Source organism: Euleptes europaea, chromosome 1, assembly GCF_029931775.1.
Source record: "Euleptes europaea isolate rEulEur1 chromosome 1, rEulEur1.hap1, whole genome shotgun sequence".
In the NCBI taxonomy this organism is placed as follows: Eukaryota; Metazoa; Chordata; class Lepidosauria; order Squamata; family Sphaerodactylidae; genus Euleptes; species Euleptes europaea.
In genome coordinates this window covers 162,912,903-162,933,453 of record NC_079312.1, presented here as the reverse complement: position 1 = coordinate 162,933,453, position 20,551 = coordinate 162,912,903, and the positions used below count along the sequence as shown (strand labels likewise).

At 49.2% G+C, this 20,551-nt stretch overlaps 1 protein-coding gene across 1 annotated transcript in view; it reads right to left on the bottom strand.

The window, feature by feature from the left end:
* Positions 1-429: 429 nt before the first annotated feature.
* Positions 430-20,551, bottom strand: part of AGAP2 (ArfGAP with GTPase domain, ankyrin repeat and PH domain 2) — a 35,093-nt gene continuing 14,971 nt past the window's right edge. Inside the window, exons 10-17 of the mRNA XM_056861494.1 lie at positions 13,594-13,698; positions 13,314-13,460; positions 9,343-9,402; positions 6,191-6,342; positions 5,209-5,299; positions 4,113-4,335; positions 3,071-3,326; positions 430-663 (exon numbers count right to left, since the gene is read on the bottom strand). Of these exons, the coding sequence (XP_056717472.1) occupies positions 457-663; positions 3,071-3,326; positions 4,113-4,335; positions 5,209-5,299; positions 6,191-6,342; positions 9,343-9,402; positions 13,314-13,460; positions 13,594-13,698 (1,241 nt within the window). The 3' untranslated portion in view covers positions 430-456. The remainder of the gene's footprint in view (positions 664-3,070; positions 3,327-4,112; positions 4,336-5,208; positions 5,300-6,190; positions 6,343-9,342; positions 9,403-13,313; positions 13,461-13,593; positions 13,699-20,551) is intronic.

Sequence of the window (20,551 nt, the reverse complement as noted above, 5' to 3'; positions counted from 1 at the left end):
GGAGAAAAAAAAAAGTCCCCACATCACCGCCTGCCCCTTTTGTCCCCAAAGGTCCCCGTTAAGTGGGAAGAGGGCGGAAACAGTCCTAGGCCCTGATCCTTTGCTTCAAGCGCTGGGGTAATGTTGCTGTTGCGGTTCCCTGTGAGTTTCAACTGCCTGCCTGTAGAGATGGCCATTGCCCTGAAGACCAGCAGAGGAGGCCCGGCCTGAAGGAGAGTCACGAGCCACAGAGGCGGTCCTAGCGCGGCAGCCCATGCCACCGGGCACAGCTGCAGTAGAAGGGAGAGGGGACGGCAGCCATAATGTCTCGCGTGTGACAGGAAGTCATGAGTCAAGGCTCCTCGGCAGGGAGCCTAAACGCCAGAAGGGAGTGTGGGTCTCCGCAGGGAGAGGGGGCACTGGTTGCTGCCCCCCTTTCGGCACCACTGGGATGGGGAAGACGCTCCTCCCAGCACGTTACACCAGGGCAGTCCGGGCCTCGGTCCTTCCCACGCTGGCGCTGCTGCTTTTCCGGCGCAGGCTGGGGGTGGGGATAGTGCTGTAGCCTTCGTTCGGGCAGCCATGCTGCAAGAGGATGTCGATGCACTCCTGGCTCCCCGATCGGCGAGCGTAGAAGAGCGCTGTGTGCCCCACGGCGTCGCGGGCCTTCACGTCGGAACCGTACTGTGGAGGAACGAATAAGCGTTAGGAAGACTTGAGAAATGGCTTCTGTGAGTTCCTACACAGGTCTATCTGGGTGGCTGGAAAACCAGGCCTTGGGAATGTGTCGTCAGACATCCCTCATTCCTGACAAGCCAAGAAAGGGGGCTTCTCTCATCCCAAGCCCGTGCTTCCCTGGGCAGGATTTTCCCAGCCCATTTTTATATTTCCCCCCAATTTGCAACAACTGGTTAGAAGATGCTTTCAGTCCTCTGGTCTTCCCACAGACTTATTTATTTATTTAGACATCAAATTTGATGCTGCCTCTCCAGGAACCTTCCCAAGGCGGCGTACAAAATAAAAATAATTAAAAACCAAGAGTTAAAAGGAATTAGTTAAAACCCAGCATTAAAAAGCCTCAGCCAGGCATAAAAACATTAAGCATAAAAACAGGCAGCTTACAATAACAGTTTCCAGGCTAAAAGAGCATTACAAGAATTAAAAGCCGGGATGAACAGAAACGTTTCAGCCTCGTGCCTAAAAGAAAGCAATGTAGGTGTCAGGTGGGACTCAAGGGGGAGGGCATTTCACAAGCGAGGTGCCACTACTGAAAAAGCCCTGTCTCTGGTTGCCAGAGAGAGCAGGGGCATATGGGCTGGACAATATGAGAGGAAGGGGTCCTTCAAGTAACCTGGCCTATAAGCCACCAAGAGCTTGCCATACTTTGATATACCTTTTCGTAGCCACATAAATCCCAGGCTTCCAAGTAAAGCTGGAAAGCACAGATTAATTCTCTCCTCAAAACTTGTATCCCTGCCAATCCATTACCAAAACCCACTCAATCAGTGCTATTCGCTCGTTACTGGTGCACACACAGCAGCCACTGACAACAAGCCAAGTTATCCTGTGCCCCCAATGGCAATCTAGCCACTTAACCACTGCAGCAAAATGGCGGCAATTCCTTGTTCAACTAGTCTGTGGACAAAAGTAGAGCATCTGCTTGTGCACAGAATGTCCCAATATTCAATCCCTGGAATCTCTAGGTTAAAGGATCAGGTAATAAAGGTAAAGGTGGTCCCCTGTGTGAGCACCGAGTCATTACTGACCCATGTGGTGACGTCACATCCTGACATTTACTAGGCAGACTTTGTTTACGGGGTGGTTTGCCAGTGCCTTCCCCAGTCGTTTACACTTTACCCCTAGCAAGCTGAGTCCTAATTTTACTGACCTGAGTCAACCTTGAGCCGGCTACCTGAAACCGACTTCCGTCGGGATTGAACTCAGGTCGTGAGCAGAGTTTTTGACTGCAATACTGCAGCTTACCACTCTGTGCCATGGGGCAGAGTGATTACCTGATCAGGTAATAGGGGATGTGAAAGACCTCTGCTTGAGACCCTGGAAAGCCACTGCCTGCCGAAACAGACAAAATGGATCTCGACAGACCAAGACTTTGACTCAGGAAAAGGCAGCTCCATGTGTTTTCACTTTGCAGTCGCCTATTAGCATTTTTACATGGCCTGCATTAAAGGCACATCTACGCACGCCTGTCTGGCTCTGCCTTTAAACATTCGGAACTGTAGCCTGGGGAAAATATGCTCAGCTAAGCAGGAATGGCTTGGCATTAGACAGTCCACTGCTATGCATTGTAGATGAAGATGCAAAAGCTTAGATGTACTGATGGGCTGCATGTAAGTTTATCCAATGAGGCAAATGCAACAAGCCATTCTGCCAGGCTATTTCAAGCTGGGAAGGCAGCAACAGGTAGGAATGCACAAGTTCCATCTCCCTGCGTGCCACAGCCCTGATCCAAACTGGACTCCACGCTGTTGGGAATCTTTACTTCAGCCAAACCCCCCAGTGCATATCAGGTTGATAGAAGAAAAAGAGTTGGTTTTTATATGCCAACTTACTCTACCTTTTAAGGAGAATCAAACCGGCTTACAATCCTCTTCCCCTCCCCACAAAAGACACCTTGTGAAACAGGTGAAGCTAAGAGTGTTCAAAGAACTGTGACTAGCCCAAGGTCACCCAGCTGGCTTCATGTGTAGGAGTGGGGAAACCTACCCAGTTCATCAGATTAGCATCCACCACTCATGCAGAAGAGTGAGGAATCAAACCCAGTTCTCCAGATTAGAGTGCACCGCTCTTAACCACTACACCACGCTGGACTCAGGGACAGGCCAAGGAACACTATATTGTGTATGTAAACCCTGAGGTTGCATGCGATTACAGGCACAGGAATTCACCCTGTGTCCATCATGCACATGTGATTTGGATTTCCTCTAGTGCAGTTCATGTGATATTCCGCATGTGTAAAACCAGCCCTCGTTCTTGCTTTTGTTCTATGAGATGTCTCTTTTGGGATGGGGAACTGTTGGGCAGCGATGGTACCTGCCCTCGGAGTGCCTCATATCTTCTGCCAAGCGCTTACCCAGACCAGAAGTTGAGTGATGACCACGTTCGACAGGTCACACGCCACGTGTAAGGCCGAGCGCCGGTCCTTGTCCCCAGTGGGGGCGTTGATCTGTTCCTTGGAACTGTGAGCCAGCAACAGCAGTACGGAGCTCAGGTCCTGGTCCAGCACGGCCTGGAAGAGCTGGCACCCCAGGGGCAGTTCAGAGGCGGGCAGTGGTGCCAGGAACAGACGCTGCTCATATTTGGCTCGGATCCACGACTCCCGCTCCTCCCTGAGAACAGAGAGAGAGAGAGAAAGAGAGAGAGTTCCGGCATCGGAGTACCAGTGAGTATCTTCCTACCGGGTAAAGGAAGTAGGAATGGGCAGCAAAGATCAGCGCCCCCCTCCACTCAAAAGACACCTGAAGTCCATGTGTGTATGACATCAAGTCACAACAGGTTTATGGCAACCCCAGCAAGAGTCTTTTTAAGCAACTAAAAAACAGAAGGGGGTTGCCATTGCCTTCCTGGGCGGCCTCCCCTCCAAGTATCAACCCTGCTTAGCTTCCTGGATATAACAAGATCAGGCTATGCCATGCTGTCCTCCCAACCTGCAGCCTATACCCTGCTAAAAGCCCTGTGTGTGTGTTAAAGCATCTGAAAAACAAGGGCAATAAGCTGGAGAGAGCGTGGCGACCTCTGATGGGCGGAAAAGGCATGCATAATAAAAAGGAAGCACTGAAGCAGTTGGCAGGGTGACCACAGGGAAACCTTCCCGGATAAAAGGCCAGTATGAGAATCTGGCTGGGGGACCCCAAGTCCGGCTTGTGGAAAGATGCCAGCCCTAAAATTTCTGCCGGACTAAGTGCTCCTTGCTCTTTCATATGATTAAAAAAGCCAAACAAATTATGTAAAAATGAGCGAATATAAACAAAAAAGATCTAATTTTGGCTTAATTTATACGCTGAACTCTTTTCTTGGCCCTGATCTTGGGTTACTTTGGCATGCAGGACCGATGACCGCAACCTCAGACTCTCGAGGCGGGGGATGAACTCTGCGCCTCAGCAAGTTCCACTCACCGGGATGATTCGCAGGTGGGTTTCCTGCGTCCCTGTGTGCACTTCTCCCAAACGCCGTTGGCCGTCTCGTTGCCGATGGAGGTGAGCACCAAGGTGAGCTCCAGGGGCCAGTCGTCCAAGTCGAGGGAGCGTACCCGCGACAGGTGGGTGCCCAGGTTCCGGTGGATGCCGGAGCACTCGATACAGATCAGCGCTCCCAGGTTCAGGCTGGCCCAGGTTGGGTCTGGGGTAAGGAAACTGGCCTATCAGAAACCGGGGGAGGATCCTCCCTCTCACTTTTGAAAGGGAAGAGGGCCACTTTCATGTCTGCTCCCGTCATCCCTGCCTGTTCCTCTTGCCCCGAAATTCAGGCGCGCCTTCCGTTCAGTGAACATCCCCCCCTCTCATGATCTGCTTTTGTCCCCTTCCTTCACACTTGCTCCTGGGCCCTCTTACAAATCCCATTCTCAACGCCTGAAATCACAACGCCTGAAATCACGTTAAATAGCTTCCAGAAAAATCTGTACAGGCAACTCGCTCATCTGGGTTTTATCAAACCAAACCTCTGAGATAAAAGCTCAACCGGGGGGTGGGGGGGCAGTCGGCTCACACCCTCAAGAACAGCTTTCCCACAACCACACTAAAGAAGTGGCGGGGGGGGGGGGAAAGAGATGCAATTTACAGCGCCGAAGAGGCAAGCACACAGGCGGGATATGCTGAACCCACCACGAGCACACTGTTATCCCCACTGTTCACACTTATCCCTTGTCCTGATCCCATATGGGAAACAAGTGCTTGGGATGGGGGAGGGAAAGATGGGAACACCTCAGGGCAGGTCTGAATATGCAGACACCAGTCTTCCACCAGCTACCTAGGGAGGTGGTGAGCTCCCCCTCACTGGCAGTCTTAAAGCAGAGGCTAGACAAGCACTTGTCAGGGATGCTCTAGGCTGATCCTGCATTAAGTAGGGGGTTGGACTAGATGGCCTGTATGGCCCCTTCCAACTCTATGATTCCCCTCCCCTGCCTTACTATGTTATTTACAATGGAAAGTGCCCTGTTTAATGTGACATGCCCAATGCATTGCTTCCTAGTGCATAGACGAGAGAAACGCTTACTCAAGGCCCCGCAGTCCACACACAAGGAGTTGCCTTTGGCATTCCGGATGGCCTGGATGGCCACCGCTTCACTCTGGCTGTCCATCCGAGCCTACAGGGATGACAAGGGAAAGACATGAGGCAATCGGAAGAAACAGCTTTCTTGCTAGCTTCACTCAGGGCTTGTGGCTAAGTACCATGGACATCCACCACCACCCAGTCCTCAAGTAAGATTTGCACAGCACTTGGATCTCGTGGAGTCAAGTGATTTCAGTAACCTCTTCCTTTAAATCCACTAAACGGTGTAGTGGTTAAGAGCAGTGGACTCTGATGTGGAGAACCGGGTTGGTTTCCCCATTCCTTCACATGAAGCCTGCTGGATGACCTTGGGCCAGTCACAGTTCTCTTAGAGCTCTCTCAGGTCGTTTATGCATGGGTGCTTTCACTATGTTTGGGGGGGGAACCAAAATATGATTCTGAAATCGAAGCAGAAGCTACTTGTTTATCTATTCAATCAGTCTTCACGTATATTACATCTGTCTTCACAGTGAACTCTCTTCTACTGAGTTCCAAGTCTCATCCTCACAACTGGTTGACTCCTATTGATCCACAGGTCCTCCCGCACCCAAACTTTTGCCTGCTGTGCTAGCCACTTGTGGCTCCTGCACCATCTCCCTCGCAAGGACAGACCACGCAGATGTACCACTAGGGTTGCCAACGTCCAGGTGGTGGCTGAAGATCTCCCACTGTTACCACAGATCTCCAGGTGACGGAGATCAGTTCACCTGGAGAAAATGGCCACTGTGGAAGGTGGACTCTATGGCATTATACATCACTGAAGTCCCTCCCCACCCAAACCCTGCCCTCCTCAGGCTCCACCCCCAAAATCTCCAACTCAGAGCTGCCAATCCTATGTATCACGCCAAGATACACGGACACCCTCTGGGAGACCAATGTTGAAGGCAAGTCTAGATTACCACAGGGAGAAAGGGGAAGCCAATACCTTGTTCTTGCTGCTTTCGCAGCATTGCAGGCTAGCCAAGATCTGGCTTTCAATGGCCTGGACCCAGGAGTCTCTTTCCTCGAAGCTGCTGGCCTCAAAGTGCCACGTCTGTCCCGTGCTGGACACGATGATGAACTCAAAGTTCTCCTCCTCTGTGGGTGCGAAAGAGCAGGCTAAGGAAGGGCTGCAGCTGAGATCGGAAACATCATGCACGTTTTGACAAGCGCTGGCCGCTTTATCCCCTACACTCATGAGGGTGGGGACCTTCCAAGCAGGGTGGGGGGTAGGATATGCCCATTTGGCCAACAACGTTCCCGCAGGGGTAGCAGGGAAGGGAGGTGCAGTTTCTCTGATGATGCTGTAGCCCTATAAACAGAGGTCTTTTATGCCTGGCTGTTTCACTTGTCGTCACCCCTCTGATGACTTCGGGTCTTTGTTTGGATTACGCATGCCATTTCTGACTGTCAGAGGTCGCCTTGCTCTCCCCCTGCGTTTCCCTGAGTTTTGAGGGACCTGTTTTATCTCAAATTTGAAAATGTGGGCAAAATGCGCTTTAATTGCACTTTGAAGGTGGATTTTACTGTGTGAACTGGCAAAATCCACTTGCAAACGATTGTTAAGGTGCAGTGAAAGTGGATTGAAAGTGTGATATTTGGGCTGTGTGAAAGTGCCCAGCAACTCTCAAACCTGTTTGACCAGGGTCTACAGTGGGGCATGATGGGACGCTGACTTATTTTAAAGAAAGACGGGACACCTTTATGCCACAACGGGGCATTCAGGGCAGCTTACGGTAACATAAAAGTATACATAAGGAAACAAGTTTTTCTCCCTCTCCCATAATACTAGAACATGGGGTCATCTGCTAAAGCTGGAGGGCGAGAGATTCAAAACAGATAAAAGGAAGTATTTTTTCACACAACGCATAGTTAAATTGTGGAACTCCCTGCCCCAGGATGTGGTGATGGTTGCCAGCTTGGAGGGCTTTAAGAGGGGAGTGGACATATTCATGGAGGAGAGGGGTATTCATGGCTATTAGTTAGAATGGATACCAGTCATGCTGCATGCCTATTCTCTCTAGTATCAGAGGAACATGCCTATTATTTTGGGTGCGGTGGAACACAGGCAGGATGGTGCTGCTGCAGTTGTCTTGTTTGTGGCTTCCTAGAGGCACCTGGCTGGCCACTGTGTGAACAGACTGCTGGACTTGATGGGCCTTGGTCTGATCCAGCAGGGCCTTTCTTATGTTCTTAAGTCAGAGATCTGTGATGCATCAATGCAGGAGTGCAGGTCCCATTTCCTCCTTTAGTCCCCCTTCCCCGCTGACCTCCTCTTCTCCTCTTCTTGTCCAGTGTTGCTGCCTCCTCCTCCCTGTCCTGGCCACCACATCCAAAGCCCCACATCAGATCTTGACGCGGGCACCTCAGAACGCGTTGCAGTGACCGTTGAAACCCCAATGCCACTGGATTTGTATTTTGCTCTCAATGTCCGGTCACTTGTACATGTCGATGGTAAGTTTGCTTGAGGGTTTTTACTCCCCAAGTATTGTGGGTGTTTTTTTAAAAAACAAAGTTAGGTTGTTATGGAAACCCAGGTTTTCCTCTGAACACATGAAGCTGCCTTATACTGAATAAGACCCTTGGTCCATCAAAGTCAGTATTGTCTACTCAGGCCGGTAGCGGCTCTCCAGGGTCTCAGGCAGGGGTCTTTCACATCACCTACTTGCCTAGTCCCTTTAACTGGAGATGCCGGAGATTGAACCTAGGACCTTCTGCATGCCAAGCAGATGCTCTACCACTGAGCCACAGCCCCTCCCCTGGGTTTGCAGAGGCCTTGATCATGGCCGTGCTTGGCACACCGTTGGGTGGATTTTGCTATATGTCCACAGGCTGGCACTTTACAGGTAGACCAGAATATAAAAACATGTCAGACAATGATAATTATGAGAAAAAGCAGCAGCAAGAAAGCGTTGGCAATGAAATAATGCCTCTATTATACTGCCAGCTCTCACACACTTGCCGTTTTACTCTCTTGAAGGACCTTTAAGGGAGGGCCGTGTGTGGGCTGAGTCATGACCTCCTATTCTTCCCACGCCTGGGCTTCCGCACTTTCAAGCACCAAGTAAAAGGCAGAAGTTCCTCGGGTTCAACTTTCCCCATTTTAAGTGCTACAGACTGGCCTGGGGTTGCCACCTTTTCAATGGACAGACGTTCTGGGACTTTAACAAGTTGCACGAGACGCAAAAAGCCAACAGGTAAAGCTTTTTCCAGCATGGCGAGGCAATGATGGCAGAAGCTTCACTGGTTGGGTTTCTGCCTCACATACAGTCCAACAGTCCTGCACAAACTTAGAATACACCCCAGAACACACCCAGCATTCCCCAGTGCCGGCTCATTGGAGGATGGTAATGGTAGTCCAGATTTCTGCTGTTACTGACTTCACAAAGGATCTCCAAAGTTCGCTGGTATGCAGTTTGAAAGCAACTTCATCGGGGAATATTTCAGTGCATGCCCCTTTGTTAGGGTTCCCAGGTCTCCCTAGGGCTGCTAAGATTCCCCTGCCCACCCCGCACGATGCCGGCTGTGGGGTCATGCCACTTCTGGTAAAAAAACTGGAAGTAATATAGGGTAGCTCTAGGAATCACTGGAAACTCTATGGTAAAACCACAGAGTTTCCAGCAATTCTAAAAGTACTACTGGAAACTATGGTTTCACCATAGATTTTCTGATGGTTCCTAGAGCTACCTATGTCACTTCCTTTTTTTCCAGGGGGAAACTTGAAAGTGATGTCATGCCACTCTAGGAATTGCCAGAAACGCTACAATTTTGCCGTAAAGTCTTTAGTGGCTCCTAGACTGACATCATGGCATACATGACACCAGCCCCCAGGTGCCCACTCTTCAAGTTTCCTGCAGGTGCCAGACATGGCTTGGCAACCCTACCCATAGAGCGGACAGAGGGACCTTTACCACCCCACATTGGCCGGAGGACCGTTCTGCAATGGCCAGGCAACAGTGGACATTATGTTGCTCACCGGGGGGAGGAGCGTTTTGGGGACAGACATCTACGAAGGCCACACGTCACAATGTAAGCACGACTGCATGCAACGGGTGCCACGGCACAAAGGAGCTCGCGCCTGCCACCGCCGGACATTACCTGTTTTATAAATATTTCTTAAACTACCAAAGGTTTTTAATTTCCACATTTTACGCTTAGCTGCAGAGGGTCCGGAGGGGAAGCAGGAAGCGAGAGGCAGAGAAAGAGAAGGGGGGGAAGAAGAAGGGGAGAGAATTCAGAGGAGGAAAAAAAATAATAAAAAAGCAGAGGCTATCAGAACCCACAGACCCAGGGAACGGGGGGGGGGCAGTGGTGGTGGGTGAGTGAAGCACTGCAGGAGACCGTGAGGGAGAAAGCTGTGCACGCTGTGGCCACCCCTGACTGGGTGAAGGAACTGCAGGAGAGCATTTAGGACAACTGTGTGCGGAGTAGAGGCAAAGGGCTTTGGGCTGGATACAATAGCTGCCTAGTGAAGACATGACAGGCAGGAAGGGGTGGGAGAAGGCAACTCATCTGGACTTCACATGGTCCTGGGGGCACACCCCTCCCCCATGTATCAGCTTCCCTATTTTGCCTACAGCCATCATGGTATCTCTCACAGCATTCCCCCCCAATAATAATTAGCACTTGTAAAGTACTTTCAAGTGTTCAGAGAACTTTACATACATTAATCCAGGGGTGTCAAACTCATTTGTTACGAGGGCTGTGTCCCGCGACGGGCCATTCCCTGGCCCAGCGGGGACGATTCCCGACCCCCCCGAGTCCTCCCGGGGGGGTTCGCCACATCGGGGGGGCGGGAAAAGGCAGAGACAGGGGAGACGGCTCCCCAGCAGGGAGCCCACCCCCAGCCAAGGACTCACCTCCGTCTTCCCCTCTAGAGCCCCGACGGAGCAGCACGGAGGCGGGACCGCCCAGGAGCAGCGGGGACGACCGCCCGGGAGCAGCCGCGGTCGCAGCCGGCCTGACGCGCGCCGCCGGCCCCCGGCCCGCATATCAGCTGGGCTTCGGCCGAGCTCGGGCGGGGCCGGGGAAAGCGCGGGGGCGGCGGGTTCAGCCTTCTCCCGCGGGCGGGGCTCGCGGGCCCCATTTGGAGCTTCCGGGGGCGGGGCTAGGGGCGGGCAGGGGGAGGGGCCTCTCTGGCCTGGAGAGGATATAAGGCCAGAGAGGCACCTTGGCCGGGGAGGAGTTACAGCCAGAGGTGAGCTGACTCTAGACACCCTGGCTGCGTCCGAGGGGGAAAGCGGTTCTGATTCTCCCTCGGACTGGTCTGAGGCCGAGGAGGTTCCTCAAGGCCCCCTCTCCTCCAGGGCAGAGACTCCCAGGGTAGCAGCTGAGCAGGGGAGGCGCGACAGGCCGAATATGACATAAATATAATTTGGTCGGGCTGGGCCATGCCAGCCCAGATCGAGAGTGGGTGGTGGTGGTGGCTGCCTTGATTGGCTTGCGGGCTGGATAAGAGCTCTCAAGGGGTTGAATCCGGCCCCCAGGCCTTATGTCTGACACCCCTGCATTAATCCTTCCAACAACCCTGTAAGGGAGGCAACTATTATTTCCCCTTTGTTGCAATCAGGGGGGTTTGAGCTGAAAGAGAGAGTTCAGACAGATAAGACAAATACTGCTCATCTTGTTCTGAGCACATCTCTTGTTCTCGCCGCAGGCTGTGCACGGAAGGGAGAGGGGGATTTAACCTTTCCACTTGCTTTCACTATTCCAAACCAGTTCCCATCATTCTGCTAATAGCAGTTTAAACAAAAAAAGATGTGCCCCTTAAACCCCTCCTTAAATACTAATAACTAAACAGGGAGCCCAAATTCAAATACCAAAACTGAGCTGAGACTGACCTCCTCTTGCTTCTCTGCATGGTCCTGAGGCTAACTGAGGCTGCACATTGTATTTTATGGACAGTGCTGTGATTTTTGCCCTGTTTGACCCTAAGGCCACCCAACTGAATTCATGGCAGAGGTATGATTCAAACCAAGGGACTTTCTGGTTTGATAGTCAGCCATTTGGTTTAGGTTTGCCAACAACCTGGAGGGAAAAAAATGTCCAGTCTCTTTAATAGTGGGTTAATATGTGGAAATGGACAGGTGAAGCTTTTCATGGCATGAAACTAAATAACATTACCTGGTAAATAACATATTCTGAAGCCTCTATTAAAGAGCCAGGACACTTTTTCTCCAGGCCTGTTGGCAGCCCTAACTAAGCTATGCGTTTTCCTTTGGTCTCACTTTGCATCCCTGAGGCCAGACAAGCTGAAAACAATATGGGTCTCCTGCTAGATCAAGAACATCTCCTGGAGCCCAGCTCCCTCGGTTTTTTTTTGGGGGGGGGCTGTCTTTTGAGCAGTATGATTTTGGACTTATGCTTATTGTAAAAAATATAACATGGGGGCAACTGCCAGGGGCATTCCTACTGCGAGTCAATTCAGTATCTGTTGAATAGCAATAATGGTGACAACCAAAAATAATGACTCTAAACAATCACTGTGTAGTGAAGCGCATGGACCAATTCCCAATTCTTGCAGGGAATCAAACAAAAACATACATACCACTTGATAAAGCTTGAGCGAAACGAGTACCAAAGCTGGGCGGCTCGCCACAGCTGTATCTTTTAAGACAAGATTAAGTCAAGACTGTGTTTATTTACAACATGTATTAAGTCATTTGTTTTGTTAAGATTCGTACGGCACCATTTGCTATGGTTATTTTGAAATTTGACACACAACGCTATTGTTATTTGGAAACGTGGTATAAACTCGATTATACGTGATATTCTCACAGCAATAAGTTTGTTTAATTGGTAAGGCCAATTGGTCCATGCGCTTCACTACACGTTGATTGTTTACAGTTATTATTTTGGTTTTCGCTTACTGTGTACTCCCTTTCCTTGTTAAAAAAAATAATGGTGACAAGTCAAGAGAAACAAATCTGACCCAAAAGGTGGAATCCACTGAGTTCTCAGGGGCAAGTCCCACTGAAAATAATGGCAGCTACGTAAGGGCTATTGCACATTTCCCGTTCATTTCAATGGGGTTTCAGTGCTCCCATGTTAAATAGTGTGTATGTGTGTGTGCTTGTGGGCAATATATGGATTTTTCAGCTCAGACACCACCACTATGGCTTTGAACATACCTCAGAACACCCCTTTCCCCCCGTTAAATAGTACTGATTCACACACCCCATGCAGATAATGTATATTGTAATACAGGCATTTGCACAAATTCTCTATTGCAAGGATGCCTGGCTCATCTCACCCCCCACAAAGCACCCAATTCAGACTAGATAAAATCTGCATGGTAGAAGGAAAGACTGTGCCCCCAGGAGATGTTTACCACTTCAGCAAGAAATATAAATTGGAATTTTGTCCTGAGGGATGTGACTGTTTACTTCAAATGATGCGATGGAACCACTTTCCCCCTGTTTTCACAAATAGGTGTGGCCCCAACGTTTCACCCTGTCAGTTGCAAACTGCCACTGATTCCCATATGGAACCACAGCCTCCCTTGCACAAGAAAATGATGGGAATGTTCTTTCTAGGGTAAAGGTAACAGTAATCCCCTGTGCAAGCACTGGGTCATTACTGACCCATTGGATGACGTCACATCCCGACGTTTCCTAGACAGACTTTGCGGGGTGGTTTGCCAGTGCCTTCCCCAGTCATCTTCCCTTTACCCCCAGCAAGCTGGGTACTCATGTAACCGACCTCGGAAAGATGGAAGGCTGAGTCAACCCTGAGCTGTCTACCTGAAACCGACTTCCATCGGGGTCGGACTCAGGTTGTGAGCAGAGCTTTGACTGCAATACCGCCACTTATCACTCTGCGCCATGAGGCTCTTGTAATTCTTTGTAAACACACACTTAATTTGGGCTCAGTGCAAGAGGGGTGGTGTCTTTTTTTTACAGCAACTGAAGTTTCTCTAGATAAGGCATTCCGGACACCTACAATAATGTTGGAGGGACGAACAGTAGTGTTCTATGCCCCAGGAAGCCAGTATTCAGTCTCTTTTATGGGCTAAAAAGGGATGCTACCTCAGTTTTAAGGGTCACTATATGTCGACAACCTGCTCTTACCTTCCGCCTGCCCCACAGAACCCTCGGTTTTGGAAGGTGTGGCAAGCTTCTTCCGTCTGTGTTTCTTTCTGTCCACCATGGGGGATGGAGGAGGGTCTTTGCCACTGCTGCCAGGACTGGATAGCCCTTCTGCAGCCAGGACCGCCTCTGCGGACACATAGGGGGAGAAACAGATCACATGGCAGGCAGCTAACGCTTCCTTCTTGGGCCACGGGTGACTAAGCCCATTTGGGCAGACTTTCTTCTCCCCAGGGGAACCAAGACCCAATTCTGAACTTACCAGCCTTGGAGGAGGAGACAGAGCGCTGCAGGCTCCGGTCCGGTTTGCCTAAGAGCTTGATCGCTTGGTCCGTTGGAGGATTCAGCAGACCTGGGCTGGGGCTGGCTGTGGAGAGAAACACATGAACACATGAAGCTGCCTCATACTGAATCAGGCCCTTGGTCCATCAAAGTCAATATTGTCTCCTCAAACTGGCAGTGGCTCTCCAGGGTCTCAGGCAGGGGTCTTTCACATCACCTACTTGCCTACTCCCTTTAACTGGAGGTGCCAGGGATTGAACCTGGGACCTTCCGCATGCCAAGCAGGTGCTCTACTACTGAGCTACAGCCCCTCCCCAAACATATGCCTCCGTGAACATATCTAGACAAAACAGTAGCTATGCCACACCAACATTGTAATCAAACCTCAAAATACAAAAGCATGTGGCTGAGGGACATATAAAGGTAAAGGTCCCCTGTGCAAGCACTGGGTCATTACTGACCCATGGGGTGGCGTCACATCCCGACGTTGACTAGGCAGGCTTTGTTTGCGGGGTGGTTTGCCATTGCCTTCCCCAGTCATCTATGCTTCACCCCCAGACAAGCTGGGTACTCATTTTACCGACATCGGAAGGATGGAAGGCTGAGTTAACCTTGATCCGGCTACCTGAAATTGACTTCCGTTGGGATTGAACTCAGGCCGTGAGCAGAGCTTGGACTGCAGTACTGCAGCTTACCACTCAGCGTCACGGGGCTCTGAGGGACATATACTCATGAATATAATTTATCATGTACAAACATTGTGACTATCTATATATACTGACTAAAATACATCCAAGGTTACAATCCACAATAATTCTACTGGCATAGGATCAAGAGTCCTGTTGCAATCCTTTGAGTTTGTTCTTCCATATATCGTAGATGTTTCTTCAATGATGCAACACCAGTAGATCAGTTATTAAATAAAGCTGTAAATCATCTCTTCAGTATTGGTAGAAAAACAGCAATAAATCTTCTTCAGTACTATTAGATAAATATGAAGGGTCGCTGGCTCCTAATCCCGTTTTGTAAAGATCTTCATCAGAACTTCACATTTGTCTTATTTGTCCGGAATAATATACGATCTGACAAACTCCTTGTTCCATAAATGGAATGGTGTTGCATTGTTGAAGAAATATCTACAACATATGGAAGAACAAACTTAAAGGATTGCAACAGGGTTCTTGATTCTGTGAACATATGCCATTGTCAGATCAATGTTCTGTCTAGTCCTGCATGGTCTATGCTGATTGACACTCTCTCTCGCTCACACACAGGAGTTTTGGACTTTCTAGAAATGGTCGTGGGCACAACCATAAAATGGCTGCCGTGGAAGGAAGGCCTAGTCACAGGGTGCCTGCCATTCAAGCAGGGGCCATAACAAAATGGCTGCCATGGGAGGAAGGCCCAGTCACAAGATGCCTGCTATTCAAGCAGGGGCCATCACAAAATGGCTGCTGTTGAGGGTGGGGCTAGCTCTCCGCTTTGGTGTTTGGCTTCAGATTCCCAAAAAAACCAAAAAGGGGAGCATTTGCTCTACTGATGTCCAAACAGAGACAGGCTGCCAAGTCTGAAGACTTCAGGAAGTCTGTGCCTATGACATGCCCCCCTGGGATGAACAGCTACTTAGCCAGATGGCAGGGAGAGACCTGAGTCTTCTTGTTCTCTCTGTTAACTTCAAGGTCCTTTGAATTTTATCCCCAAGATTCAAGAAGCAAGTGAGGTTTCAAGAAACACATCAATGGGTGCCATGCTGGATCCTGATGCTTTAAGATCACAAGCAGGGAAAGGACTTTCCCAGAACCGAGTGCTCAAGACCCTTTAACTGGAGATGCCAGGGGTCGCATGTGAGGCCTTCAGCAGCCCAAGCATGTGTGTGAGGGACATGACGTGATACAAGCATCCTACTAATTTCTCGCACTCAAAGTATGGCTGAGGAAACCCGAAGTCACCCTCTTTATTCTTCCCCAAGTGGGAATCAGAGCATCTCCACAGACAAGAGGAATTCTAGGAAATACAAGGAATCCTCTAGAGGTCACTGTTGAATCGTTTTACACAAAAGGTGTCCCACCAACACACAGCTCTCTGGGTTTGTGAATCCAAGGCCTGCTTGCTTTCGTGAATGCGCCAATTCCGCTCGGCACCGCAGGGAATTTCTGTACAAGATTTCATTTTGTTTAACAAGGTAAGCGAAATTGCCCAAAGCCAACATCCATCCGATTAATTCCGTTTCTTTTCCTGTAGTACCAGCTTGCTCATGCGGTAGGGCGAGGGGTGTGGCTGTATTTGCAGGTACGGGAACTCGCAAAGTGTTGTGCATTTAACTGGCTGTAATTATGAGAGCAAATACAGTTGCCTGCCTTCACAGCATGACTGGTGGAGTGGTTGGCATGCTGGACTCAAGTCTGGGGAGAACTAGGTTTAAATGCCTACTTCTCATGAAAAACTTACTGGGTGATGTTGGGGCAGTTATGCTCCCTCAGCCTGTCCTCCCTCGTTTGTGTAGGGGCCATCAAGTCACAGCTGACTTATGGCAACCCCGTAGCATTTTCAAGGTAAGAGACGTTGGGAGGTGATTTCCCATTGCCTGCCTCCACCTTGGACTGAAAGAGTTTGAAGAGAACTGTGACTAGCCCAAGGCCACCCAGGAGGCTTCATGTGAAGAAGTGAGGAATCAAACCCGGTTCTCCAAATTTGAGTCTGCCACTCTTAACCATTATGCCATGCTGGCTCCTAACCTCCCTCATAGGGTTGTTTTATGAGGATACAATGGAGGAGGGGGGCAACCATATACGCCAACATGAGCTCCTCATAGGGAAAGAGGGATAACGATTTAGTATATACACATTTCTTACGAATAAGAATAATCCCAAACAGACCAATGTTTGGGGTTTTTTTCGACGGTTTTTCTATTTGACATTTGCACACCAGTCATTTGACTTTTGCAACAATGATCTGTTAGTATATGCATTTCATATGTTTGATTGTATTTACCCAGAGTTCTTTGGAAATTACATGCTTTCTATTTAAGACTGATTATTTCATGTTCATATATTTCACTGTCAATTAATTGTATGGTTTCTACTTTTCTGTCCCTCTTTCCCCCTCCCACCCCGCCCCCGGATGGTGGAACCCTGTTTGGGTTTTGTGCTTACATTACCGACAAACTAGGATGGCTTCAGATTTCCTCTTTGAAAACATTTCAAGAAAGCAAAAAGTGATATGTGCACATAGATTGCTATGCATGGTGATCACACACATATCTACTGCACATGTATACTGTATGTGTTACATGTGGTATGCACAGTTTGGCCAAAAATGACTTTCTGGCATGTGTGCCTGCAGCGGAACAGTTGTAATGCGACACCGTCACACGCAGCCTTTTACACTTTGGTTGCGATTTCCCCCCTACATGGAAATCCTTTCCATATAGGAAACATGTCAAGTTTGATGCAGCCCGTAGTTTACGCTGTCTGCTGGTTTTTCGTAATTCTGTTACGCTCAGCGTGGCTCTCACTAATTGAGGTTAAACATAAAGCGAGACCACAGCAGCATTGTGGTGCGAGGAGTGAAGGTGGGAACACTCTCCCTCCCTCCTTCGAGTGACTATAATTTCACAGAGAATTATAAATGAAGGGAACACAACCTATCAGAGTGTGAACTAACAAACGGTAATTATACACACGTCCTATACACATACACAAACACAGTGCAGTATTCCTTGGAGATCGGTAAGGAACACTTGCAGATTCTTTAGACTGTGTCTCGGTGTGGCTGCTGCAACCCCATCCACCCACCCTACTTTAGTACAGGAGGTCCCAAAAGCTGCCATGACATCTTGGTCTTTTATGCATGGCTGTTTCACTTCCGGTCACCCTTCTGATGATTTTGGGTCTTTGCGTTGATTATGCATGCCGTTTCCGATCATCAGAGGTCGCATTGCTCTCCCCTTGCGTTTCCCCACATTTTCAAATTTGAGATAAAACAGGTCTCTGAAAATGCAGGCAAAATGCAGGGAAACACAGGGGGAGAGTGAGGCGACCTCTTACCGACAGATACGGCATGCATAATCAACATAAAGACCCGAAGTCATCAGAGGGGTGACCGCGAGTGAACTAGCCTTGCCTAAACGACCCTTCTGTATTCTTCTGGTCACTAGGCAGATCCTGTGGAAGATGGGTCACTCACTGGCAGGAGGACTTCCCATGTCTACGAAGTGGGTTTTTATTTGTTCTCCTAGTTGCTGTCTTAAAGATAAAGGTCCCCTGTGCAAGCACCGGGTAATTCCTGACCCATGGGGTGATGTCATATCCCAAAGTTTACTAGGCAGACTATGTTTACGGGGTGGTTTGCCAGTGCCTTCCCCAGTCATCTCCCCTTTACCCCCAGCAAGCTGGGTACTCATTTTACCGACCTCGGAAGGATGGAAGGCTGAGTCAACCTTGAGCCGGCTACCTGAAACCGACTCCCGTCGGGATCGCACTCAGGTCGTGAGCAGAGTTTGGACTGCAGCACTGCAACTTACCACTCTGAGCTCATTCAGTTGCCGTCTTACTATACCTTTAATGTTTGCTAACTAGTATCCGTTTTTGTAATTAATTGCTAATATCTGCGGCGGTTTCACTGTTCTAAATCATGTCGTAAATTTTCTCAAAGCGGAAAGCGTGACACAGATATGTACTGTAACGCATAAATAAATGTTCTCACACAGAGAGATGACAGGATCCACAGATGCTGTTGCTGTGGAGCCCTCGTTGTTGTTTTGTGTGGGAAAAGCACCACAGTGATAACGTGAGGATTGTGGCTTACACATTTCCAATTAGCAACCGCATAAAAAGTAATCGCGGCTCTGTTCTCCCTTAAGTACTCCCATAAGTGTCATTCAAGAGTAAAAGCACAGGGAAGAGAGTGAGTATTCACCTCATATTTAAAGAAGGCTGTGTGGACCTTCCCTTTGCACTGCGTTTGGTCTCCATTGATAATAGCCTTGTATTGATGACCTGTCCAAACGCTGAATGCCCAAGTGGGGAGGGACGGTGAACATGAGGGGGCTGTCCCTGTCACCCGCCTCCACTAAGTCATCTGCACAGTACAAATGGGCCGAGTAAGCGTCCACACACATGCTCCATCCCTGTGATCAACAAGGGGACCAGCAATGTTGCTGATCACAGGGAAGGAACGCATGCACAGACAATTCCTCTGCATGTTAAGAACACAAGAACAGCCATGCTGGATCAGACCAAGGCCCATCAAGGTCCAGCAGCCTGTTCACACAGTGGCCAACCAGCTGCCTCTAGGAAGCCCCCAAACAAGACGACTGCAGCAGCACCGTCCTGCCTGTGTTCCACAGCACCTAAGATAACAGGCATGCTCCTCTGATCCTGGAGAGAATAGGTATGCATCATGACTAGTATCCATTTTAACTAGTTGCCATGAACATGTCCACTCCCCTCTTAAAGCCTTTCAAGTTGTCAGCCATCACCACATCCTGGGGCAGGGAGTTCCACAATTTAACTATGCGTCGCGTTCACTCTGTGCAGATGACTTGGCGATTGTGTGGAGATGGGGGGGGGGGGGAGAAGCCCGCGTGCTCGTATCCTCTTCCTCCCCACGCAAGCAGTCAAAGCAAGGATGGGTTGTCTGCACAGGGCTTATGTAAATAGCAGTCGAGGTTGTTTTTTATAGGAAAAATGAGATGGGCCAATTCTGATAAAAAATAATGCACAGCTGCTTCTACACAGTGGGGATTCTCTGTTTCTTTCACTGCAGCTGTGAATGCAGAGGTATGCACATTTAAAACACAGATTCCACATGGGAGTTTTCTGCAAATTTTGCTCCATTGTTTTCTTACTGCCCCTCTTTCTCTTGTATTTCCCCCTGCTGCACCACCAGGGGGCTTTTTGAGGGCTTTAAAAGAATTGATAAATGCTATAGCACTGTAGTGTTATAGCACTATAACAACCACCTTTTAAAAAAAAAGACACCCCCCCCCCCAAAGCTCTCTGGTGGTGCAGCAGAGAACACCGTGGCCACAAGGAGCTGATGAGAGGAAAATGGCACCAATGGGTGGAACTTTTGAAAAGGTACACTTTCTCATCTAAATGGCATGATAATGGTCTTAGACTGCAGTCTTTTCAAAAAGAATGGAATAAAGCAAATTTGGGGAAGAACTTACTTGAGGATGGAAAGGGACGACTGGAGCACATCTAGAGCATGACGTCATATTGATCCACCCACTAAGTGCTCTGTTTTATAAGCCAAAGCAGAGGAAAAACTGGAACATATGAAGCTGCCTTATACTGAATCAGACCCTTGGTTCATCAGTCAGTATTGTCTACTCAGACAAGCAGTGGCTTTCCAAGATCTCAGGCAGAGGTGTTTCACATCACGTACTTGCCTAGTCTTTTTAACAGGAGATGTTGGGGATTGAACCTGGGACCTCCTGCACGCCAAGCAGATGCTTTACAACTGAGCCACGCCCCCTCCCTATGAAGCTGCCTTATACTGAATCAGACCCTTGGTCCATCAAAGTCAGTATTGTCTACTCAGACCAGCAGCAGCTCTCCAAGTCTCAGGCAGAGGTCCTTCACATCACCTACTTGCCTGAACTGACCCTAGAAGCTAAAATGACTAAATTGCTGCTATCGTATTTTGGTCACATTATGAGAAGGCAAGAGTCACTGGAAAAGACAGTCATGTTAGGAAAAGTTGAAGGCAGCAGGAAAAGAAGAAGACCCAACAAGAGATGGATTGATTCAATAAAGGAAGCCACAGCCCTCAATTTGCAAGATATGAGCAAGGCTGTCCAGGATAGGACTTTGGAGGACCCTGTCCATTCACAGGGTCCCCATGAGTTGGAAGCGACTTGACGGCACTTAACACACAACACACTTGCCTGGTCCCTTTAGCTGGAGATGCCAGGGAAAGCAGCTCACATCAGT